At 41.3% G+C, this 25,892-nt stretch overlaps 1 protein-coding gene across 4 annotated transcripts in view; it reads left to right on the top strand.

Annotated features, from left to right (window-relative positions):
- IFT52 (intraflagellar transport 52) overlaps positions 1–25,892 on the top strand; it is a 38,104-nt gene continuing 12,212 nt past the window's right edge. The window contains exons 1-10 of one of the 4 annotated variants that reach the window (XM_080814212.1): positions 7–130; positions 416–468; positions 3,286–3,410; positions 4,785–4,872; positions 9,230–9,359; positions 9,655–9,730; positions 11,240–11,311; positions 16,705–16,831; positions 20,972–21,058; positions 22,649–22,717. In XM_080814212.1, the coding sequence (XP_080670338.1) occupies positions 454–468; positions 3,286–3,410; positions 4,785–4,872; positions 9,230–9,359; positions 9,655–9,730; positions 11,240–11,311; positions 16,705–16,831; positions 20,972–21,058; positions 22,649–22,717 (789 nt within the window). In that variant the 5' untranslated portion in view covers positions 7–130; positions 416–453. Of the gene's footprint in view, positions 131–415; positions 469–3,285; positions 3,411–4,784; positions 4,873–9,229; positions 9,360–9,654; positions 9,731–11,239; positions 11,312–13,363; positions 13,421–16,704; positions 16,832–20,971; positions 21,059–22,648; positions 22,718–25,892 lie in introns of all 4 variants that reach the window. The other 3 variants (XM_080814214.1, XM_080814211.1, XM_080814213.1) reach the window with 3 other exon arrangements.

The following is a 25,892-nucleotide window of genomic DNA, read 5'->3' as shown; positions in this document are numbered from 1 at the left end:
GGCGCAGGTCCCCGCCCCAGTGCGCCTGCCCGGCGCGCCGCCTCGCCACCGCCGTTGCTAAGAGGCCTTGGATACCTGGCCGCGGGATGCTGGGCGGTGTCAGGTGAAGATGGTGGTCACTGGGCCTCAGGTAAGAGCCTCCGACTGGGCTGAGCTTGTCGGGCCGTTGGGGCTGCCTGGGAGCTGGCGAGGGTCTCGCCGGCCTGTTCCTGAGTCCTTTGGGCCAGTCTTGTGGAAAATCGAGATTGGTTGAGGTAGAGTAAACTGGGGCCGCGGATGTAGGCCTGGATCCCGAACCTTGCACTGGGTTCAAATCTCCATCGCCTGCGACTGGGCGGATTGTTAGTCGTCTTGCTGAGTAGGAAAGAGCATTGGCTTAGGAATGGTAACATCTAGTCTCAAACCTTTTACCTAGGAATCGTGCTCCTAGGAACTTGTCCTACAGCAAAAACAATGGCAAAAGAAGAGGTATGTAAATTCCAGTGTGTTTGTGATGGCAAAATCTTTGAAAAGATGCCCGTAAAGGCAGTGATTGAGTTCATTATGGCATAACCACGCAAGAGTGCGTACAACCTACGAGACTAACCATGAAGACTTTTTTTTTTTTTTTCCAGGAAACTGGGAAAAGCTGGATACAATATTGTGTGTACATATTGGGAAGAAGAGAGTATACACAGATAGTTGGAACATGAAAAGATAGTGGTGCTGTAATCATGAGCCTTTTATTTTTTAAGATGACAAAATTTAAAGTTCAACTGGAATTAAAAAAATATGTGAGGCTAGGCTGGGCAGAAAAAATTCTAAAAAGTAAGGGCAATAAGGAGGATTAGCTCTGCAGCATCACCAGATAGTGTAAAAGTTGTAAGTGAATAAAGTTGTAATGAAGTTGTAATTATAAAGTTGTAATTAAAATAGTATGGAACTGAGCAGGAACTTACATGCAGATAGAATGTAATGGAATTCAGAATAGATCCAAATACAGATACTTACAGGAATTTATTATGTAGTCAAGGTGGTATTTCAAATCAGCTTTGAAAAGGTAGTTTTGGGGCGCCTGGGTGCTTCATTTGGTTAAGTGTCTGCTCCTGCTCAGGTCATGATCCTGGGATCCTGGGTTTGAGTCCCCACCCCACCCCCATCCTGCAGCAGGGTCCCTGCTCCAGGGGAAGCCTGCTTCTCCCTCTCCCCTCTGCCTGCCGCTCTCCCTGCATGTGCTCTCTCTCCTTCTCTCTGTCAAATAAGTAAATAAAGTCTGTTTAAAAAAAAAAAAAAGAAGAAGAAAAAGTGGTTTGGTGTCAGGCAGCTTTCTAGTAATAATTTTAAAGAAAATGAGCCTCATTTTGATGACCAAAATAAGTTCCAAATAGGTCAAAATTTAAATCTTAAAAACCGACACAACAGAATACTGGAAGAAAGCATTGTGTGTATTTGTAATCTTGGCACAGCAAAAACTCTTGTAAATATGTCATATAATGCAGAAGCCAGAAAGGAAAAGATTACTACTTTTGACTCTATAAAATTTAAAACCTTCTGTAGGTCCCGCAAAATTCCACTAAACCAAAACAAAAAAGCTGCTAGAGGCTAAATCTAAAGACAAGTACATTTATGAAACTATTTAATGATCAGGTAGAAAAATATTAAACCCAAGAGAAAAATGAACAGAGTACATAAGCAGGATAATCAGAAGAAATACAAGTGGCCAATATGCACAGTGAAAGATGGCCATCTTACTAATTTCAAAGTGCAAATCAAAACAGTGAGGGCTTTTTTTTTTTTTTTTTTGCTCACTTTACTACCAAAGGTGAAAAAGATTGGAAGTAAGATTATATACAAACAAATACATTAGTATTAATGGAAGTAAAAAATACAATTTTTGGAGGGCAGTTTGGAAATAATTTACTTAGCCATTCAACAAGTAGGAATTTAGTCTAAAATATAGAAAGCGCAGGGCGCCTGGGTGGCTCAGTGGGTTGGGCCTCTGCCTTCGTCTCAGGTCATGGTCTTAGGGTCCTGGGATTGAGCCCCGCATCAGACTCTCTGCTCAGTGGGGAGCAGGCTTCCCTCCTCTCTCTCTGCCTGCCTCTCTGCCTACTTGTGATCTTTCTCTGTCAAATAAATAAGTAAATAAATAATCTTTTTAAAAAATTTGGAAAGTGCGGAAGAACATCGTGTTTAAGGATAATGTTTGTAGCATTGTTTTACTAGGAAAAATTTTGAAAAAATATGTTCATGTATATGATTGGTTAAATTATGGTACATCCATAAAGGCAATATTGTGTAGCAGTTTTAAAAAAGGTGGTAGATCCATGTGTACTGACATGGAAAGATACGAGGTTAGGTGACAAAAGTGTGTTGCAGAATAGTGCATATTATAGGATCCTGTATCATAAAAAAATTATATGTTAACACATGTATAAAATAATCTAGAAGACTATGCCTCACACTTAACAGTAGTTAGCAGAGAGAAATCAAGTGGAAACATGCTCTAAGGGCATAAAGATAGGGTGATGGTAGGGTGGGGTCGTGAGAATAGGCTGGTGGAAAGGCCAGGGCAAGAAATAGGAGGCAACCTAGATGTCCATCAACAGATGAATGGATAAAGAATATGTGGCATATATATATATATATATATATATACACACACACACACACACACACACACACACACACACACACCATGGAATACTATGCAGCCATCAAAAGAAACGAAATCTTGCCATTTGCAACGAGGTGGATGGAACTAGAGGGTATTATGCTGAGTGAAATAAGTCCATCAGAGGAAGACAATTATCGTATGATCTCCCTGATAAGAGGAATTTGAGAGGCAGGGTGGAGGGTTTGGGGGGTAGGGAAGGAAAAAATGTTGCTGCGGGGTGGAGGCGTAGGGAGAAGGTGGTTGGGTTCTGGACATTGGGGAGGGTATGTGATATGGTGAGCGCTGTGAAATGTGTAAGCCTGATGATTCACAGATCTGTACCCCGGGGGCAAATAATACGTTATATGTTAATAAAAATAATTAATTAAAAAAAAGAATATCTACCAGATCTCAGTACAAAAAAAAGAAAAAAGAAAAAAGAAACAGGAGGCAAAAGCCAGAGTTGGCCTTAACATTTCTGTGGCTGTGATTATGCATTTCACTCTAAACCTTTGAGAATCATAGGGATTTCATAGCTAGGTTCCAGCTGTATGCCCTTTCTGGATAAGCCAGAAGACTATTCCATTTAGGGTCTTTTGGAATATTGTTTATTATTTCCCTTTTTCTGATCCCTTCTTTTTTTCCATAAGGTAACCATGGAGAAAGAGCTTCGGAGCACCATTCTTTTCAATGCATACAAAAAAGAAATATTTACCACCAACAATGGCTATAAATCCATGCAGAAAAGACTGCGGAGTAATTGGAAGATTCAGAGGTGACTGTGTATATTGTTTTTCCTTCTAAGTGATAATAATAGCCTGCTGGTAATAATTGGAAAGTCTTTAGTTTCTTTTTTTTTTTTTTTTTAAAGATTTTATTTATTTATTTGACAGAGAGAGATCACAAGTAGGCAGAGAGGCAGGCAGAGACAGAGGAGGAAGCAGGCTCCCCGCTGAGCAGAGAGCCCGATGCGGGGCTCAATCCCAAAACCCTGGGATCATGACCTGAGCCGAAGGCAGAGGCTTTAACCTGCTGAGCCACCCAGGCGCCCCCCCCCCTTTTTTTTTTTAAAGATTTTGTTTATTTATTTGACAGACATATCACAAGTAGGCAGAGAGGCAGGCAGAGAGAGACGAGGAGAAAAGTCTTTATTTTCTTATGTAAACAGTTGTTTAGGTAGGAGGAGTTCAATTTAAGGATCGTTCAGAAGTAACTAAATGATTTCTTTTGAAAATTGGCATTTAGCATATTAAGTTGTCTCCCAAATCACAAACCAAAAAGTTATTCTAATTATACATATACAACTTTTTTTTTTTTTTTTTTTTTTTTTTAAGATTTTATTTATTTATTTGACACAGAGAGGGAGATCACAAGTAGGCAGAGAGGCAGGCAGAGAGAGAGGGGGAAGCAGGCTCCCTACTGAGCAGAGAGCCCGATGTGGGGCTTGATCCCAGGACCCTGGGATCATGACCTGAGCCGAAGGCAGAGGCTTAACCCACTGAGCCACCCAGGCGCCCTACATATACAACTTTTTGAGAGGTTAGAGTCTTTCTCCATATTTTAACTTGGGTCAATACTTCAGTTTAGGGAAAGGAAAGATGAGAATACCTTTCTTGTCTTTGTGCGTGTATAAATGGTTTTTCTTTTTTTAAAGATTTTTATTTATTTATTTGACAGATCACAAGCAGGCAGGGAGGCAGGCAGAGATAAGAAGGCGAAGCAGGCTCCCCGCTGAGCAGGGAGCCTGATGTGGGGCTCGATCCCAGGACCCTGGGATCATGACCTGAGCCGAAGGCAGAGGCTTAACCCACTTAGCCACCCAGGCGCCCCTAAATGGTCTTTCTTAATAGGGTAAGGATATCATACCAGCTAATGGCAGAGCTGATTGAATTAGTAGTTGGAGGACTCTTTATACTCTTGTGTGGGTTAATTTGGACATCTTGGCCTATAGGAAGTATTTGAGCAGAGACTGATCCGGGACAAGCCTATGGAAGGGATTCTTACTTTGGGAAAGAGGCTCTACCAGGTACCTCTAAATCCCTTCATCTCTAGGCCTCTGTGGCCTCTGGTTCCATATAGTCTAGAGGCTAAAATAATTCTTAAATTGGCTTAAATTATGGATCTAACATTTTAAAAATCGTATTTCTAGCTTAAAAGATGAAATCACATCTGAGAAGCTAATTGGGGTGAAACTGTGGATTACAGCTGGGCCAAGGGAAAAATTTACTGCAGCTGAGGTAAGAAATACCCAAAAAGAAGAACTATAATAAGATGGTTAGATGCATGCGCTCTAAATTCTGGATTTAAATCCCTCTTCACCATACACTGTGTTGCCTTAAGGTAAGCACTTTTTCCCTCATTATGGAGTTGTTATGGTCATTAACTGAACTAATGCATGTCAAGTGCCAGACACGTAGTTGAGGCTAATGAAAAACTAACCATACCTGTTTGCCATATTTTTGTTTTGAAAATAAGAAAATTCCATTTATTTATTTATTTATTTTTAAAGATTTTATTTATTTGACGGAGAGAGAAAGCAGAAGTAGGGAGAGCAGCAGGCAGAGGGAGAAACAAGCTCCCCGCTGAGCAGGGAGCCCGATGCAGGGGGAAATTCCTTTGATTTATTTTGTTTATTTTTTAAATCTTTAGAAATTATTGATTTATTTTTAAAAAGTTAGTTATTTGAGAGAGAGAGAGAATGAGAGGGGAAAGGTCAGAGGGAGAAACAGGCTCCCTGCTCAACAGGGATGCGGGACTCGATCCTGGGACTCCAGGATCATGACCTGAGCTGAAGGCAGTCGTTTAACCAACTGAGTCACCCAGGCGCCCAGGGGAAAATTCCTTTTAAAATAAAGCTGTTTTTAATTCTATTTCATAGAATAGACAAAGAATGTTAAGTGTAGAGCCCAGAACACAAGTATTGGCAAAGATGTAGAGAAACTGGAACCCGTGTGCACTGTTGGTGGAAAGGTAAAATATGTGTATGCAGCCATTATGTAAAACAGAATGGCAGTTCCTCAAAAAATTTAAAATAGAATTATCATATGATCCAGCAGTCCCACTTCTAGATATATATCCAAAAGAATTGAAAGTAGAATCTCAAAGAGATATTTGTACATTCTTATAGCAGCAGCATTCACAATAGCCAAAACGTAGGAGCAACCTAAGTCTACCAACAGATGAATGGATAAACAAAGTGTGGTATATACATATAACAAATTATTATTCAGCCTTAAAAAGGTAGGGAATTCTAGGGGCCCCTGGTGGCTCAGTCGTTAAACATCTGCCTTTGGCTCAGGTCATCATCCCAAGGTTCTGGGATCGAGCCCTTCTCCCTCTCCCTTTCCCCCTGCTTGTATTCCCTCTCTCAATGTCTCTCTCTCTGTCAAATTAAAAAATATATATATATATTTTTTTTTTTTAAAAAGGTAGACAGTTCTGATACATGCTACAACATGAGTGAATATTGAAGATGTTATGCTAAATGAAAGAAGCCAATTACAAAAAGACCAGTGCTATATGATTCCATTTATATGACGTACCTAGAGTAGTCCAGTTCATATAAAGTTAGAGTTGTGGTTGCCAGGAGCTAGAGTGAGGAAGGAAATGAGAAGTTTAATAGGTATTGGGCTTCACTTTTGCAAGATGAAAAGAGTTCTGGAGACGCACAATAACGTGAATGTTTTTCACTACTGAACTGTAAGCTTAAAAATGGTTAAGATGGTAAATGTTACTTGTACCTTACCACAACTAAACAGAAACCCCAGAACACAGCAAGAGCTTTTCTCATAGAAACTTGCAGGTGCTTTGGTGCTCAGGGAGGGTTGTGGGGAGGAGGGAGGCTGAGGCAGGGTGGGACTGGTGTGGTTCTTAGACTGGGGCAGTCCAGGGTCTTCTGCTCTGACTTTGGGTGGGGCCACAGGGAGGAGGTCTACAGGGAAACATTTCTATTGTTCTTTTTTTTGTTGACCTGACTGCAATGCCGCCATCAAGAGAGACTTAAGTTATTAATTGAGAGGTTAATTGAGAGAAGGAGCAGGAATTCCTATTAGGAACATGGACTTGGCCAGCTGCCTCCACCCTATGAGACCCTGAGGGAAATGTACACACAGTGGCAGTGACATGTGAAGGAGTACTATAGTCTTTGTTGGTTTTTAGCCTCAGACTCCAATAGTTTCTCCCCTGCTACCACTCTTCTCCGCCTAGCAAAGACAAAGAGAGAGGTAATCAGGTCTTTGCTGAGGAACAGCCAGCCTCAGAAAAGCCAGGGCATCCAGAAAGAGGGTCAGAGACCTGTGCCTGTCTGATCATTTTCCCAACAGGAAACAGGCACTCAGTCAAATGTTCAGGCTCTTAGGGATGGACAGCAGTGGCTTCCAAAAGATAGAATCCCTTGAGAGGCATAGTTAGCCTAATAAAATGTTCTCCCACCAGACCATCTCCTGCACCATGCCTTCTCTTTAGGGGTGGAGTGACATGGGAAGGAAAGGCAGAAAAACTTTTAACTTCTTTCTAAGAACCAACATTCCTTTGGGGCACCTGAGTGGCTCAGTTGTTAAGCATCTGCCTTCATGAACCCACGGCCCTGGGATCAGGCCCCTGCATCCGGCTCCCTGCTCAGGGTGATCTTACTTTTCCCGCTCCCTCTGCCTGCTGCTCTCCTTGCTGTTCTCTCTCTTTCTCTCTCTCTGTCAAATAAATAAAGTCTTCAAAAAAAAAAAAAAGGTACCAACATTCCCTTATGTTTTATTCTTACATCAAGCGGATTCAAATGGTTAGCAGAGGTCTTCCTCCTGGCATAGATCACTGCCTGCCTGGGCATTGTTGCTAGCCTCCTAGGACCAGTAAAGGGGTCAGTTCACCCCTCATAGGCTATATGATCTGCCTTTGATGTTGTCCTCCAGAAACTTCTTTGACAGGACATCATATGTCTGATATTAGATGTGAGAATCAAGCTAAAACCTAGACTGAATTTAGTTTTTCTTTGTTCCCACCTCAGCCACATTGGCTTATGTATTTGCCTGGTGGTGATATTCACTTACCACCAATTGACCCAGACCATGTATCCCCACCTTGTCAGATCAACACCTATCTATATTACTTTTTTAAAAGATTTTATTTATTTATCTTATTTGAGAGAGAGAGAGAGAGTGCAATTGGGGGGAGGGACAGAGGGAGAGAGAGAGAACCTCAAGCAGACTCCATGCTAAGCAGAGCCTGATGTGGGGCTCTATCCCATGACGCTGAGATCATGACCTGAGCCAAAACCAAGAGTCAGACTCCTAATCGACTGAGCCACCCAGGCATCACTGTCTGTATTATAAATGTACCTTTATTCTGAATCGAGAAGCCTAGATATTAGTACCCACCACCATTTTTTAAAAAAAAGTGTCTTAACTGTAATGTAAAGAAGTTAGAGGAAGATGACTTACGAAAGAGTATGTATACTTCAAATTGTCGATGTTTGGGCATATGGGCGCTAGAAGAATATGTATATTTCAGTTTGTTTACACTGGAGTGTCAGTAGGACACATAAACTAGAGCACATCTTTATATCTGACGTTTTGAAACAAATGCTAAAAATACTATATAGGATCCCCATGAATGGGGCAGTCTTGTGGAGAGTCCAGAATCTGTGGAGTTAGTCTCATTTGGTAACAATCCACCTTGGCGATGTTAATCGTTGAACTATGTTTTCTATATTTAGGGGGCTGGAGGAGAGAAGGAAATCTAGGGAGTGTGCAAGCGCAAGGGTTTTGCTGTTGCAGAGCTGGACTGAGACGGTGGTGTCCAAAGTGGGGTGTACGTGGTGAATCACTGAGGTGCCAGAAGGAAATTGCATTTGTCATATCTTTATTATCCTTCAAAATTTCCCTTCTTAAGAGGATGTTTTATAATTATATAAAGATACATACTTTACATACATATCAGAGTGCATGTTCACATTTTCTTATGGGATGCTTGAGGAGAGTTGAGAGACTATTGGTTTAGACCACTCACCCCACCAGGTTTTCTCAGGCTGGGTCAACAAGACCAGTCCAAGATTTTTCTTCCCTCTCCAGCTTTGGGAAAGTAAGAGAGAGATTCCCAGGAGATAAGCAGATAACATGCATTTCTCACCATGGGTTGATCAGTCAATGAATGACTGGAACAGAATTCCTCCCTGGGGGTGGTATGCAATGCCTTCATCCTGATGTCTGTGGCTGGCAGGGAGGGGCGGCTTTGGTCCAGAGCTGATCGTTTTCAGCTCTGGACCAGTTTATGGTCGTTTTCAGCCAGGGCTGATTTTGTCTCCACTGGGTTGAGACCGGGGCTGCTGCTCAGTGACCTGTGAGCTTCTTTAGCAAATGGTTTCCACCTTTGGTTTGCTTTCTAGATAGTCAAGGTGGAAAATGTGAATTCCGTTTGAGTATTTTGGAACTTTATGCTTAAAGACAAGCTTGGAAATCCTGTGTAGAGAGTAACTTTTATGTTATCTTATATACATTTATATTTAAGTGGCTTATATTTATTTTTCAGGTAGTTAAGGTCTTAAAGTCCTTTGGACAAAAGTCTTTTGGGTATATTCATAGATTTTTTTTTTCTTTTGTCTAGTTTGAAGTCCTGAAGAAATACCTTGACGGTGGTGGTGATATCCTTGTGATGCTTGGAGAGGGTGGGGAATCCAGATTCGACACCAATATTAACTTTCTTCTAGAAGAATATGGAATCATGGTTAATAGTGGTAATTATGATTATTGTTATTTTAGTAGAAGCAGTTGTTTCTTATTTATTATTCATATTGTAGCCCTCTGGAGCTAGTAGTACAGTGGAAAGAGCCCTGGGCTGAGGGTGCATGGTCCAGCATTCTGATCTCAGTGGCATTCTGAGCCTTCTGGGGCTAAACTTCTTCCATGGTATTAAAGTGGGAGGAATGGGAACAGAGTTCCAGGATTTCTTTCAGGTCAAATTTTATATGTGTTTATAATATCAAACCTATTTCTAATCTAAGATGCAACTTCCTCTCTTTTCCCCTAAAGATGCTGTGGTTAGAAACGTATATTATAAGTATTTCCATCCGAAAGAAGCTCTAGTTTCCAACGGAGTCCTGAATAGGTAAGTGTGTTAAAAGCAGAATTTTTTTTTTTAAGATTTTAAAAAATTTATTTGGCAGAGAGAGATCACAAGTAGGCAGAGAGCCAGGCGAGAGAGAGGGGGAAGCAGGTTCCCCACTAAGCAGAGAGCCCGATGTGGGGCTCGATCCTAGGACCCTGAGATCATGACTCAAGCCTAAGGCAGAGGCTCAGCTTACTGAGTCACCCTGGCGCCCCAAAAGCAGAAATATTTTAACAAATGATTCCTATCTTCTCTCATCTCATCTCACACATTCTTTTCACTGGTCTTTCTTCCTTTGTTGCTCTGTTTTATTTTACTATATTATAATTTAGTTTATTGTTTTACTTCTCATTCCTCAAATTATATTCCTCCCATCTTTTTTTTTTTTTTAAGATTTTATTTATTTATTTGACAGACAGAGATTACCAGTAGGCAGAGAGAGAGAGAGAGAGAGAGAGAGGAGGAAGCAGGCTCCCTGCTGAGCAGAGAGCCCGATGTGGGACTCGATCCCAGGACCCTGGGATCATGGCCTGAGCTGAAGGCAGAGGCTTTAACCCACTGAGCCACCCAGGTGCCCCTCCTCCCATCTTTTGAAACCATATTCCACATTCACTCTTTGTCAGAATGCATTCAGCTGCAAGCATAGAAAGCCCTATTCTCTCAATGGGATGAAACAATAAAGAGATTTTATCGACTCATGTAATTGAAAAGTGTAGAAATACGGCAGGCTTTGGGTGCAGATTAACTGAAAATTCATGATGTTGTTAGGGTTCCAGTCCCATTGCTCTGTAGTTCTCTTGGCTCTGCTGTCCTGTGTCTATGGGCTGAACAGTTTTAGCAGTTACCAAATTTATATCGGCATGCCACACCATCTAGGGCAAGAGAGCCTGCCTTGGTCCCAGCATTCTCAGCAAGAGTAGTCCCGAGATTTGCTGTGTTTGAGCTGGCTTGGGCCACATGAACTGATCACTGTGGCAGAGGGCATAGAATGTCCTGATGGTATAACTAGGTCATATTCCCTACCCCTGGAGACTGGGGTGAAGTCAAGTTTTTCTGTTTCACTGGATCTTAAGGGGTAAATTAGGGCCTTTGGAGAAGTGGGAAATGAATGCGTGAGAGAAGCAACGTCAGGTGCGCTCTCTGTGCGTTTTTCCCTTTATTTAAAATTATTCATTCCACACTTGAGTTTGTTATATGCCAGGTGCTCTCCTGGTTCTGGTGATACAGAGTCTAGAATATAGGACTAGAATGTGGGTCTCGTCTAGAACGTAGTTTAATATATTGGTCTTTCCCTCAGGACTCAAGAAAGAAGAACTGATCCTCATATTTGAATGTTAACTTTTTTAAGCTACACAAAGAGGTGTAGGTGTATCTTTAATTAAGTTCTGAGAATTGTATTTTGAACAAGTCTGCAAAATCGTTGCAGTTAGTTCATACTTACTATTAATGAATGGAGTATGAAATTCCTAAATTTTTTTGTTTACTAGATTTAATTTTTTTTTCTTCAAGGGAAATTAGCCGAGCTGCAGGGAAGGCTGTGCCTGGAATCATTGATGAGGAAAGCAATGGAAACAATGCCCAGTGAGTGTGTTTTCTGAGGCTCTCTAAAGAGGATGCATTTGTCATTTTGAAGAGTTTTCTTTTTTGAAGTGAAGAGTTTTCATTTCTGATTACAAATGTCATTCTCACCAAAAAAAAGCCCAAAAAACCAACCAACCAAGCAAACAAAAAACACAATTTGTGTATATATATATATATATGTTTTTAAAATTTTATTTATTTATTTGACAGACAGATCACAAGTAGGCAGAGAGGCAGTCAGAGAGAGAGAGGAGGAAGCAGGCTCCCTGCTGAGCAGAGAGCCCGATGTGGGGCTCGATCCCAGGACCCTGGGATCATGACCTGAGCCACAGGCAGAGGCTTAAACACACTGAGCCACCCAGGCGCCCCCCAAAAACACAATTTGAACAGTTCAGAAGGAAGAAAATGGAAGTCCTACACTATAAATGTATACCCTTTTCCCCAAAGATAATGACTCTTAACAATATGGTATTTAGATTTCTAGATTTTTTTTTTTCATATATAAACAGAGAGAGATGCACCATGTCCTTTTAAATGACTAAACTGGAATTATCGTAATTTATCTAACAGTCTCCTATTGCTGAACATTGAGGTTATTTATGATATTTTGTTTTAATAGTTAAACCTAACATTTATTGAGCACTTACTTTATTACAGACATAGTGAATGTCTTTGTATGTGCAGTTTTTGTGCATTTTTGCCAGTAAGGCTAGATTCTTAGCATTAGAATCTCTTGGTTGGAAGTTTTCCAATTGTTGCATTGCCAAATGTGGTACATCGCTAAATTACCCCCCAGGTAGTTCGTAGCACTTACTGTCCCTGTGAACATGCTCCTTTATCCTCTCTTCCCAGCATGGAGTATTCTAGTGAAAATGACATCTCTTTATTTTAATTTGCATTTCTTTGATTACGGCTGAGTGGGATGGCCTTTAAAACCTATTGGCTGACTGTGTTTCTTCTGTGAATTTCTTGTTGACTACTTTTTGCCCATTTTTCTATTGATGGTTTATCTTTTCTTATTCATTTATACGACCTCCATGTATTATATTTTTTCTGCTTTACCTTTCACCTTTGAGATATTTCACCTGATTAGAGTTGAACTTTTTTTTTTATTTTTTATTTATTTTATTTATTTATTTTATTTTTTATTTATTTATTTGACAGAGCGGTCACAAGTAGGCAGAGAGGGAGGCAAAGAGAGAGGGGAATCAGGCTCCCCGCCAAGCAGAGAGCCTGACATGAGTCTTGATCCCAGGACCCTGAGATCATGACCTGAGCTGAAGGCAGAGGCTCAACCAACTGAGCCACCCGTAGGCGCCCCAGGAGTTGAACATTTATGTAGTCAAAGAATATTATAAAACTCGAGTAGTAAAAATAATGTGGTACTAATGCAGAAATAATGAGAAATAAATAAATTAGAATTAGACTGTATATGAAAGATGAGAATTATTAGTGACATTTCTAAGTTATTGGGGAATAGATGGCATAATTGTGGCTAACCATTTGAAAAAAATTTCCATTTTTGTAGCACACTCCTAAAATATATTTCAGATGGATTAAAATTTTAAATATTAAAAGAAATGAAATCATAAAATTTCTAAAAGTAGGTGAATTTTTATAGTCCTTAAAATAGGGAGGACCTTTCTTAGGATGAAACCAAGGTAAAATTGTAAAAGGGAAAAATGTGTGGCAACATACATCGTAGAATTAACATTTTTGACATTCGAGAATCATAATCTTATGTATGTATGTATTTATTTATTTTTAAAAAGATTTTATTTATTTATTTGAGAGACAGAGATCACAAGCAGGCAGAGAAGTAGGCAGAAAGAGAGAGGAGAAAGCAGGCTCCCCGAGGAGCAGAGAGCCCGACGCAGGGCTCGATCCCAGGACCCCGGGACCCTGACCCAAGCCGAAGGCAGAGGCTTCAACCCACTGAGCCACCCAGATGCCCCACTTACTTATTTTTAAGTAGGCTCTGTGCCCAGTCTCTTTTTTCAAGTAAGTTTTTAATTTTAATTCCAGTATAATTAACATATAGTGTTACATTAGTTTCAGGTGTATACAATATAGTGATTCAACATTTCCAAACATTCTTCACTGTTCATGGTAAGTGTCCTCTTTAGTCCCCGGCATCTGTTTCACCCATTCCCCCCCTCCCCCCGCCCCATAACCTAATTCTTAAGCTTCGTGTCAGCTTATCCAGTTGGTGTAGGTGAAAGAACCGTGGACTTGGCGGTAGAAGTTTCTATTTTCATGTCTTACTTGCAGGGTGACCCAGGCAAGTTACTCTTAGCTTCTGTTTCCACGTCTATGTAATGGAGACAAAATGAATCTCATGAAGTTGCTGGGAGACTCCACTGAGGCCATATTTTTCGAGGTGCTTTGTAAGCCATGTGGTGTAGTACTTACCTGCTGTCGTGTTACTAAGTCCTCTGTAATTGTGGTGACGGGCAGCTGTTTCCTGGGTCATCCTGGAAGTAGCGGTTTCTGGGCAGGCTCTGAGATGTGGAGACCTAGTCTTGTTTGTGTTTTGAAAACTCTTGACCTGTTGAAGTCTGAGGTTCTCATTTAACCTATTTTTCTATCATGTCCGTTTTCCTATCTCTCACTCAGCTGTAGCCACACTGACTTTGTTTCAGTTCCTTAAATATGCTGAGCTCATTCCCACCTTAGGGCCAGTACATATCTGTTCCCTTGCCCAGGAATACACTTTCCCAGCTATTCCCGCAGCCAATCTTGCTCATTCATGTGTAGTTTGGAAAAATCCTGTTTTTGGCTTTTGGGTGGATGTATAGCCTTATGCTTAAAATCCTATCAAAATGTCAGTCTGATTGCGTTCTTAGTAATAATAAAGGAGAGGAGTAAATACAGCTGACAGTTTTTTTTTTTTTTAAAGATTTTATTTATTTATTTTTCAGAGAGAGAGGGAGAGAGAGCGAACAAGCACAGGCAGGCAGAGTGGCAGGCAGAGGCAGAGGGAGAAGCAGGCTCCCTGCTGAGCAAGGAGCCCGATGTGGGACTCGATCCCAGGACGCTGGGATCATGACCTGAGCTGAAGGCAGCCGCTTAACCAACTGAGCCACCCAGGCGTCCCTCAGCTGACAGTTTTCATTGTATGACTCAAGTGTCCATTCTTCCTTCCTCCTTGAGACTCTTCTCCTTGGCGTGCATTTGGGGGAAGTGTGAGGCAAGGATGTGCACTCACATCCATGTAACTATTTCTCCCACATCCCTTTTCCTCCTCCATGACAACTGCTCCTTTCTTTCTGTTTCTGGCGTGGGACTCACGGCTACAGTCCCCTTTCCTGGGCTACTGCTGGGGCAGGGTGCAAGGGGGAGAATAGAGAATGTGGGGCAGGTGCCACTTCTCACCCAGGATATGACACGGAAGGCAGATGGGTAGGTGAGATTGACTAAGTGAGGGGGAAACTAACTCTGGAAGGGAATTATTTTAAACTTAAGCTATAAGGAATTTTCTCATGGTCTAAGAGAAAGGAAAATTCACATTAGCTTCATAGAGAGCGCTTCATGGTGCCCCTCCCCCAGTTTCTAACTTTACGCTTTGTTATAAGATTCCTGTTTTTCTTCATTCAGAGAGCACTTCCTTCAAACAAGTACCTTTGCGGAGCTCCATCTTGCTTTCAGTTAAGCCTTAACCCCTCCTGCAGGGGTTGGGCACACCCCTGGGTCTGCACCCTTCCCTTACCCCTTTTTAGGAGTAATTTGCCCCAGGTCAGACTGATGCACTCCAGATACTCTTAAGTGTTTGTTAGGAGGGTGGGGGAAGGAGGCCAGGCAGGTGTGTGTAGAAGTGTCTGATGTCACGACTCTATTCTTATAAGCACTCACTGGAGACTCTATTCTTATAAGCACTCGACTGGAAACGGGGCCTTCTAATGACAGCCATTCATTCCTGGAGATGACACCAGTCAGATCTGTAAGGAAGAGGGAACTGCTTGCTTGGAAGACATTGTCATACAGAGTAGGCTCATTTGTATCCCTAGTTCAGCTGTACGATGAGGGCCCCTCTTCCTCCTCCACCATAGGGATTTCTTTAGTTCTTCCAGTTACAACCATTTACACATGTGATTATGTTGTGAGTTTGCATTCAGATTTGGAAAATGCTTTATTAAACTAGTAGCTAGAGTTATACCAATTTTTGAGTTGACAAACCAAAGCTTAGAGCAAATTTTGTGTTTTTGTTTTTGTTTTAAGTTTTGTGTTTGTGATGAGGTACCACCGCACACCTGTCCGAATGGCTAAAATTAACAACACAGGAAACAACAGATGTTGGTGACGATGCAGAGAAAGGGGAACTCTTTTACAGTATTGGTGGGAGTACAAATTGGTGCAGCCATTCTGGAAAACAGTATGGAGGTTCCTTGGAAAGTTAAAGAAAGAACTACCCTATGACCCAGCAATTGAACTACTAGGTATTTACCCAAAGAATACAGAAATGACTGATTCAAGGGGGCACATGCACTATGATGTTTACAGCAGCATTATCAACAATAGCCCAACTGTGGAGAGAGCCCAATGATGAATGGGTAAAGATGTGGTATGTGTACATAGTGGAATATTGCTCAGCCATCAGAAAGAATGAAATCTTCCCATTTGCAATCCATGTGAATAGAGCTAGAGTGTATCATGCTAAGTAAAATAAGTCTGTCAGAGAGTGCCAAATACTGTATGATTTCACTCATATGTGGAATTTAGGAAACAAAACAGAAGAGCATATGGGAAGGGGAAAAAGGAAGCAAACCATAAGAGACTTTTAATGATAGAGAACAAACTGAGGGTTGATGGAGAGAAGTAGGTGGGGGATGGGCATTAAGGAGGGCGCTCTTTGTGGTGGGCACGGGTTGTTCATAAGTGATGAGTCACGAAATTCTACTCCTGAAACCAATATTACACTGTATGTTAACTAACCAGAATTTAAATAAAAAATTGAAAAAGAAAAACAAAGGAAGAAGTAAAAGATATCCTTATCACCAGATGAGGTAGGGAACTTAAAGTTGAGGAAGCTATAGAAATAAACCTTGCTGCCTTTTTACTGGTCTATTACCTCGGCCCAGATTCCACTTAGAATTCCTAACTAAAGTCCTCAAATACCTGTTTTCTTTATCTGTCAATCCCTCACACATTTATTGTCTCTGTATAAAAAGTGTTAAGAAACTGCCTGCCTTGGTCATTTCTTTGGGTCTCAATTTTGTTATTGAGCCTCTGTGTGTATGTAATAAAACTTTGGTTTTTTACTCCTGACCATCCTCCCCCCCGCAAAAAAAAACCCTTTGTGTTTGATCATAAATTGTTCAAGAGGCACTGAAATTATCTTCAAAATTTTTTAATTCATTTTTTTTTAATTTGAGTGTTTCTTTAATTTCTTTCAGGGCTCTTACCTTTGTCTATCCTTTTGGTGCCACACTGAGTGTCATGAAACCTGCAGTGGCCGTTCTGTCCACAGGCTCCGTCTGTTTCCCGCTTAACAGACCCATTCTGGCGTTCTATCACTCGAAGGTACAGCCTTTCTTAGATTTGGGTGGATATGTTATTTTTATTATTGAAATAATAAAAACTGCTACTTCCAGAGGAGTTTCATATGTTTTCTCACCGATCTTTACACCAGCCCTGTGGGTAGTATTTCAGTTAACTCACTTAATTTATGGGGGAACAGCAGATCGTCCAGTAATCAATGGAGTCGAGACCTAAACCTTATTCTTACCATTCTAAATCCAAAGCTATTCCACGGTAGCATGAGGCTACCTGTATGATAACTGTCTATGACTACGGGCTCTCACCCTCAGCGTAAGAGTCTCTCCAGGGAAAGGGTGAGTTAGCACACAATGCCAAAATGTACACAGTTGTGCTGTTATTTTAGTTTGTCCCAGGGCAACGTATCAGAAGACTAGTTGCTCAGTTCTTATCCTGGAAACCCCACAGAATGTGGCAGTAGATGGTCCCAGAGGACATAATGCCTCTCAGCGTGATCCCACTTATCCACTGCCCAGTGCAGGACTTGAGCTCATGACCCTGAGATTAAGACCTAAATCAAGAGTCAGGCACTCAACTGAGTGAGCCACCCAGAGGCCCCACCCATTCACTGCCTTTTAATTCATGTTTTGCTGAAACTTTATTTGTCTACCGAGACTTAGAATTCACCAGCTGACCTCCCAGTTTTTCTCTAGTTCCTCACATCTTATTTTTCTTTGTGGGATTTAGGTATTACTTTTCTCTCCCATATTTAAAAGGTCTGACTTCATTTTATTAGTAAGTAAATAAATATTTATGCTGTTTTTGAAAGAAGAGATTTGGACAAAATTTACAATAGTTATTATGGTAGTTAGTTTCTCCCAAACAATTGGAAATACTGTCTTAAAATTAGAGTGAAGTATTAAATGATTCAAGATGTGGAAATAATCAGTTTATAGAAACTGTCAATTTATAGTCACAAAAGTAATGAGACAGCTTTTTTTTTAAAGATTTTATTTATTTATTTGACAGAGATCACAAGTAGACAGAGAGGCAGGCAGAGAGAGAGGGGGAAGCAGGCTCCCCGCCTAACCCACTGAGCCACCCAGGCGCCCCATGAGACAACTATCTTAGGGGGCATCTGGTAGTATAATTTGATTATTTATTTATTTAAAGATGGAGAGGGAGAATCTCAAGCAGGCTCCACGCCCAGCATGGAGCCTAATATGGCCTGGGGCTCCATCTCACAACGCTGAGATCATGACCTGAACCAAAAATCAAGAGTTGGAAACTTAACCGATTGAGCCACCCAGGCACCCCAATGATTTTTTTTTTAAAGATTTTATTTATTTATTTGACAGACAGATCACAAGTAGGCAGAGAGGCAGGCAGAGAGAGGAGGAAGCAGGCTCCCTGCCAAGCAGAGAACCCGACGCGGGGCTCAGTCCCAGGACCCTGCGATCATTACCCGAGCCAAAGGCAGAGGCTTTAACCCACTGAGCCACCCAGGCGCCCCTGATTTTTTATTTTTTAACTGTGTGCAGAGACTTCACCTAGCTTCCTCAGTGGATTTTTATGAAACATCTATTAGGTACAGAGTTCTGTGCTAACTGTGGTGATTCTTCTAGAACTCATGAGATTATCATCTGCTCATTGCCTAGTTATTTAAAGCCTGTTTTCTTTTCCTAAGAAGGTTTTATTTTAGTTTTTAAAAAAGATTTTATGTATTTATTTAGAGAGAGAACATGTGCAGGTGGGGTTAGGGGCATAGGGAGAAGGAGTGAGAGACTCTCAAGTAGACTCTTTGTTGGGTGGGGGAGCCTGCCACAGGCCCATCCCAGGACCCTGAGATCACGACCTGAACTGAATTGAGAGTCAGATGCTCAACTGCTGAACTGATGGAACCACCGAGGCGCCCTCCTAACAAGCTTTTTGTCCTGCCCTAAAAACACACTCTTTAAGAGGTTTTTACTGTCACTTTTAAGTTTGTGAGATAAACCAGTAATGCCTGAGAGGGGCCACTCCCATACTCCTAGAAACCCCTAGCGGGGTGAGGCTAGCATGGGGTTGTGGGGGGGTGTGTTTTGCCTCCTCGCCCAGGGCCATGGCCTTCTTGAGCTTGTCAGGATCCTTTCTAGGTCTTTCATTTACAGGATAAACTCATTAATATTAAAGGAGCAAATCAGTCCTGAAGTAGATAGACTCTTATTTAATTGAAACAAATTATAGACAAAAGATGGAAAAGGAAACTGAAGACAGTGGTAGAATCTCTGTCCAGAATAAAAGGATTGAAGGAAGATCTATAGTCTGAAATAAATGAGGCAGGGAAAAAAAAGAATAGTGAAGAAAAAATATAGACCTAACTGGTAGTAGTGAGAAGGAAAGTCCTTTTCTCGTCCTGTATTTGCTTACATATGAGGGTTCAAATCACAGTGGAGTTCATTCAGCACTCCTCCATTCTTTCTTTGGAATTCCACCAGATTCACTTCCTGTTCTCAGTAACTGGTGTGCTTTCAATGGTTATTTTGTGATAATAGTGTTATTTTTCCTATGAACCATTTGCTTTTAATGTGGCGTAAGTCACAGTTTGTTTTGCAAATCTTGTTTTATTTATGGTATTTGTGTATTTGTATCTCTTGACATCTCTGGCTTGAGAGTAGTTCTTTCCTAGTACCATCACCACTGTGCCTGTTTCTGTGTGTGATGTTGCAGGAAACACTGAATTCATTTTGTTGTTTTACATTGTACTATTTTCCTCATTATAAAAGTAATTTATGCTCATTGTAGAAAAATTGAAAAATACAGAGATGAAGGGGAAAAAAAAGAATTTCTCACTACAGAACTGACATTGTGATAATTTTCTCCTACTTTTTTTTGCAGCTCATGTTTGTATATTTGCCGCATGGACTTTAAACTAGGGTAGCTATACAATTTATGGTATACTTTTTTTTTTAACCTTATGTTAAAAAAAAAATCACCTCATGTTATGACAGAAGCCTTCTTCTGGGTTACTGAAAACCCTTTGTAACATATAGCTTCACCACTGCAGGAGGTTCCCTTATTCTTACCTACTGTTTCTGTGGCTGAACATTTGAATTTATTTCTGACTTTCTGTGATTATGACTGCAAAATTGTCCATAGAGTTTTATATGCTTTCTTGCATACATTGACAGTTTCAGCAATGTGTAAAAGAACTTTTTTCGTTGAAATCTGACACTGTTTGTAGTCATCTTTTTCATATTTATTAATCTGATAGGCAAAAATACTTTGTTTTGATTTTTTTAACTACTAATTAAATTTTTTCTTATTAACCAGTTATTTCTTTTGTGAATTTTTTTTTCTTTTTTGAGAGAGAGAGCGAAAGAGAGAGAAATGGGGGAGGGGTGGGAGGAAGAGAGAATCTTAAGCAGGCTCCATGTCCACCATAGAGCCCGACATAGGACTCGATCTCACAACCCTGAGATCATGACCTGAGCTGATATCAAGAGTTGGACACTTGACAGGGTGGGAGAAGATTTTTGCAAATGACATATAAGAGTTGGGACACTTAACTAACTGAGCCATCCAGGTGCCCTCTTCTGTGAATTTTTCATGCTCATGGATTACTTTTCTGTTTGGATCTTAAATACTGTCTTCTTTTTTTTTTTTTTAAGATTTTATTTATTTATTTGACAGAGAGAGATCACAGGTAGGCAGAGAGGCAGGCAGAGAGAGAGGAGGAAGCAGGCCCCCTGCTGAGCAGAGAGCTGGAAGCGGGGCTCGATTCCAGGACCCTGAGGCCATGACCTGAGTCGAAGGCAGAAGCTTAACCCACTGAGCCACCCAGGCGCCCATTAAATACTGTCTTTTCATACTGATAAAATATCTTTAAATCTCTACAGATTGCTTTTGGATTTTTTCCTTTAGGATTATAATCTTCATTTATAAGTTAACTGGGAAAATGTTATAGATCTAATTCACATTGGTTTTTGTTAAAGTCAAGTAGGAGGATATAGAAGTGTCTAAAATGAGAAGCAGGTGGGAATATAGTTGCTGTCATAGTTGATATTTCTAGGTCATTAAAATCCTGATGTCAGTTGGCAGTGAGTATAGACAGTTGCTCACATTCTGATGATAAGTTTTTGGGGACTAGGATGTATGTGGTGCATTTTGGGGTCTGAGTATCTAACACTACTTTGTCATTGACAGAACCAAGGTGGGAAGCTGGCAGTGCTTGGCTCATGTCACATGTTCAATGACCAATATTTGGATAAAGAAGAAAACAGCAAAATCATGGTAGGTTCTTCTCTTTCATCACATTAAGGTATAATGTGTATGATTTTCATGTCATTAAAAAAAATACTGCTAAGCTCATCTGTTCATTTAAGACCAGATCTTCAGGGACACCTGGCTGGTTCAGTCAGAAGAGCATGTGACTCTCCGGGGCGCCTTGGTGGCTCAGTGGGTTATAGCCTCTGCCTTCAGCTCAGGTCATTATCCCAGGATCCTGGGATAGAGCCCTGCATCAGGCTCTCTGCTCAGCAGAGAGCCTGCTTCCCTTCCTCTCTCCCTTCCTCTCTCTCTGCCTGCCTCTCTGCCTACTTGAGATCTTTGTGTATCAAATAAATAAATAAATAATCTTTAAAAAAAAAAAAGAGAGAGAAGAGCATGTAACTCTTGATCTTGGGTCATGAGTTCAAGCCCCACAATGGGTATAGAGATTACTTAAATAAAAAACTTTAAAAAAGTAAAAAATAAAACCTGCTCTTCAGAATCCATTATATGCCTCCACTAAGAATACCAGGTTGAGTCAGGCACAGTCCCTGCTTTGAAAACATTCATAGTACCTTGAGAGAGAGCATGAGAGACAGAGGTATAAATTTAGAAGGATGTGAATGTTTTTAAGCATGCCATGTTGGGGTGGGAGCCAATCCTGGAGGAGAGGTGAGGAGTAGGCTTAACCAGGGCCTCATGTAGACAGCCCAGGAACTTGATTAGAAGGCCTCCAGGAAGCTATGGAGAGCACTTGTAGAGTGTCCAGCAGCCTTGGGCATAGTCAGATCTGTGTTTCAGAAAGACTCCTCAGTCAGACATGTGAAAGGTGAGAGGGAGGAGGCAACCTAGGGCCAGGTAGGAGGTTGGCGGAATCAGCCAGCCAAGAGGGGACGATGACCTGAGTGAAGGTGGTGAAGGTGGGAATGAGGAGAGGGGCTGGCCGGCAGGTGATGCTGGGAGGGGTTATAACAGGACTGGTTACGGGCTGATGTGGGGAAGGAGGTGAAGGCACTGCAGTTGCTTATCAGCATAGTGTGAAGGGAACATGTCCTGTGAAGGATGACACATGGTGCATGCCGGAGCTGGACATGGGTGTGATTCAGATGACTCAGTTGTGGGAGGAAGAGGGTCCCACTGAACTTTTTCATGAATGAAACAAATTCCTTCATCCTTTTGCACTGTTACTGTATTGAAAGATTGATTGAGATCTTGTTTCTGCAGAATGCACATGAAATTCTGGTGTCTCTAGACACATTCCAGGGGCATCTAGATGTAGTCTGCTGTTAAGTTCACAAATGTCATCGGCACTTGTAAACAGGGATTGTTTCGGGATCGTGAGCAAGTTTTAGTACATTTTATCCTGTCGTTAAAAGTGAAGGTGCTCTAAGATAAATGCTCAATTTTCAATAGGAAAAGTGATATTAGGGTTAGGGAAACTTAGTTGTTTTCATATGATCTCACCAAGAGAAGGGGAGCTACTCTTTTTTGAAACATGGCTATGTAGTCTCTTTCTTTTTATCATTTTTTTCCTGATTGATTTGACTCTCTAGCCCTGTCTTGATTTTCTCAAATAACCAAGTGTCTAATTCTGTGTTTATTTTTTAAATCCAGGATGTTGTTTTCCAGTGGCTCACGACGGGAGACATCCACCTAAACCAGATTGATGCCGAGGACCCAGAGGTAGGGGCTGTGAATCATTAAAAAACTTTGGAGGCAAAAAGATAGATCCAGGCTCTCAGCACCCGTCCAGCAGTTGCAAAGGAATATGTATCTCTTCCTCTATCTGTAAGACAGATGGAAAGAAGTGATGCTTTGGGGGGTAATGAAGGCCACGTTATAAAAATAATAAATTAAGAAAATATAGAATTAATTAGGATGGGAACCTCTCTCTGTGTGTATGCTCCCTGGCCAAACTCTCAAAATCATCATCTGTAGAGAAATACTTCTGTCAGAAATATGAAGGGTATAAAAATAATTCTTTGTGAATAAACAAAGATCATCAGAATTTAAGTTATAAACTATAATTTTGACGTCTTTAGGAACAACAGTCCCAAAGGCATTAGAATCCTATTTAGCAGATGATGGAGAGTGAGAGCAGTGTGGGAATAGGGTCAGTAACCTGCCTTCCAGGTCCTGCTCCACTCTGGCCCTTGGATCTTAAGTGGCCTGTTTCTAGCCCTTTTTCATCCTGGTTTCCTCCTCTGTGAAGCGGGAATACCAGTACCTGTGCTCTCTGTCTCATAGGATGATTGTGAGGCCTCAGTTAATAGATGTCTACTGACTTACTAAATAAAAAGGAAGTGTAGGAAGTGATACAGCTGTCAGACTCTTCACAGCTCTTGGATTTATTATATGCAGGCACCATGTATCCTATATCTTCACACAAATCATCTTATGAAGTCTTTACAACAGCCTTGGGAAGGACATGGTCTTATTCTCATTTTAGAGATGAAGGAATGGAAATTCTCCAAAATTGCAGTAAGCCCAAACAGCAAATGACTGCAGAGTTGCGAACCAAACCCAGCTCTCCTGATTCAAAGTCTGCTTGTTCTGTAATTGCTTCTCTCTCCCTTTCCTTCCTCCCTCCCTCTCTCCTTTCTTCCTCCCTTTTTCTTTCTTTCCTCCCTTTCTCTTCCTTTCCTTTCTTTTTCTTTTTCTTTCCTTCTTTATTTCTTTCTCTTTCTTTCTCCTTCCCTCCCTCCTTCCCTCCTTCCCTCCCTTCCTCCTTTCCTTACTTTTAAAGATTTATTCATTCATTTTAGAGAGAGGGAGTGCACAGGCAGGAGGGGGCAGAGGGAGAGAGTCCCAAGCTGACTCCCTGCTGAGGGCAGAGCCCCATGAGAGTCTCAAGACCACAACCTGAGCCAAAATCGAGAGACGCTCAACTGACTGAGCCACCCAGGCACCCTGCTTCTCTGTTTCTTAAACTCTTAAGTGTCAGGAAAATGATTTCCAGGCTGTGGGTGGGTAGCAGGGAGTGATCGAGATGTTCAAAAGTGGTGGCCTACTGCCTGCTTCCTCTCTCAGCAGAAGATGTGGTCTCCCACATCCCAAGACAGATGACTTGGGTTAGGAAACAGGAGAGCCTTGTGTCTAAAGTATTCCCTCATATGAAACTTGAAATATATGGATATTTTGCTTAAATTTTTCCTGAAAAGTGATGTAAGCCTCCCAAGTAAAAGAACTGGAGGACAGTCAGGAATTCACTTTTCAGATCTCGCAAGACCCGACTCGAGGGGATGGCGACTTGGTCAGCTGCTGATTCTAGTCAGTGTGGGGGGCCAGGGAAGCAGCCCTAAGAGATGCCGCATCTGCTCCTGGTCTGTGTGGCCGCCTTGCTTTTTCTTACTCCGTTTCTGTCATTCCTGTTTTCTAGCTGAGGAAGTGGAAGTAAGTATGTTCTTCAAGGTCCCCGCCAAGATTGATAGCTGCCTAGCCGCTACTAATGTCTGTGTCAGGCTGATTCTGGAGCCCATGCCTTTTCTACTGCTCTCTTGTTCACTCTGCACTGCCTGTGACACAGGACTGATGCGGAGGGGAGTGTCAGTAGGGTGCCAGAGGAAGATGGTGTCGCTGAGGCCTTTCTCTAAAGTCATGTGGTTTCGTGTATCTCCTGCACAGGAGACCTGGTGCAAATGTCCTTTGTGTTGTAAGGCTTTGGAAAGGAATATGCTGGACCCAGTAGCACTGCAAAGTAAGAAATTCTGAAACTCCAAACTTCCTAGGATTTCAGATCAAATCTTACATTGGAATGGGTTTCAAACCCAAACAACAGTTCAGTTTCAAATGATACTTAATAAAATGGTAGCTCAATAAAGAGCTGAGAGAATTTCCGTAACAAATTTTGACCTCCAAATCTGCTAGGAAATCATGAAGACCAGTGATCTTGGGAGTCCTCTTATGTTTCTGTCTGGACATGGAAGGCTTTGATGGTTTCCTGAGCTAGGATTGTGTAGCAGGTCTCTGTGCTGAGATTCGAACCAGCCTCAGGACCTTTAGGACTGCTTACCCATCTTCCTGCTCTGTGTGGGTGCATGTCCTGACATGGTCAGTGCCTCTGTTAATTGTTCTCACCTTCAATCCCCATCCTGTTAGCAGGGCGAAGCCTCTAACACAGACAAATATTGCAGGGAAAAGCAGTTATGTATTTATGTTCCTCTCCTGTTTTTTATCTAAAAAAAAAGTTTGAAGATTAGGGGAGTTTTTTTGACTCGGGATATAGAAAAAAGTGAGCCTGTTTGTCTAGGCTTATTTCTGTAATGCTTAGGCATGTCTCCTCCCATGCTGGCCCTGGAGAATGTAGAACACATTGTTGCAGGGGCCCTCAGAGGGCAGTTAATAAATAAACTTCTTATTGCCAGCATGCATTTTTTTAAAGTTAAATACAGTTTTCGAGTAAGTAATGGATTCACAGTTTGGAATTCAAAAGCGTACACAATGAACAGTTTCCATCCTGTCTTTGCCCAGCCGCTTTGTTCCCCTCCCCAGTGACAGTAGTCGTAGCGGTTTCTTATATGTTCTTCCAGAGATATTTTATGCATATATAAGTAAATAAGTGTGTGCATGTATCTCCTTCTCCCTTGTTTTACGCAAATACACTGTATTGCCCACCACCTAGTTTTTAAAATTAACAGTATGTCTTAAGAGATGTTTCCTTATTTATACATAAAGAGCTCTCTTTTGATTTTTGTTTTGTTCTTTTAAGGACTATATTTTCCATTTATTGTACTGTAATATATTAACCAGTCTCCTGTTGGTGGATGTTTAGGTTTCCCTGGTCTTATACTGTTACCAGCATGTGTCATCAGAAGGGCTTTCAGCAGTGCTGGAAGCATGTCCTTGTCTAGGTGAGAAG

Source organism: Martes martes, assembly GCF_963455335.1.
Source record: "Martes martes genome assembly, chromosome: 9".
In the NCBI taxonomy this organism is placed as follows: domain Eukaryota; kingdom Metazoa; phylum Chordata; class Mammalia; order Carnivora; family Mustelidae; genus Martes; species Martes martes.
The sequence above is the reverse complement of the archived record's forward strand: the minus strand, read 5'-3'. Positions and strand labels throughout refer to the sequence as shown.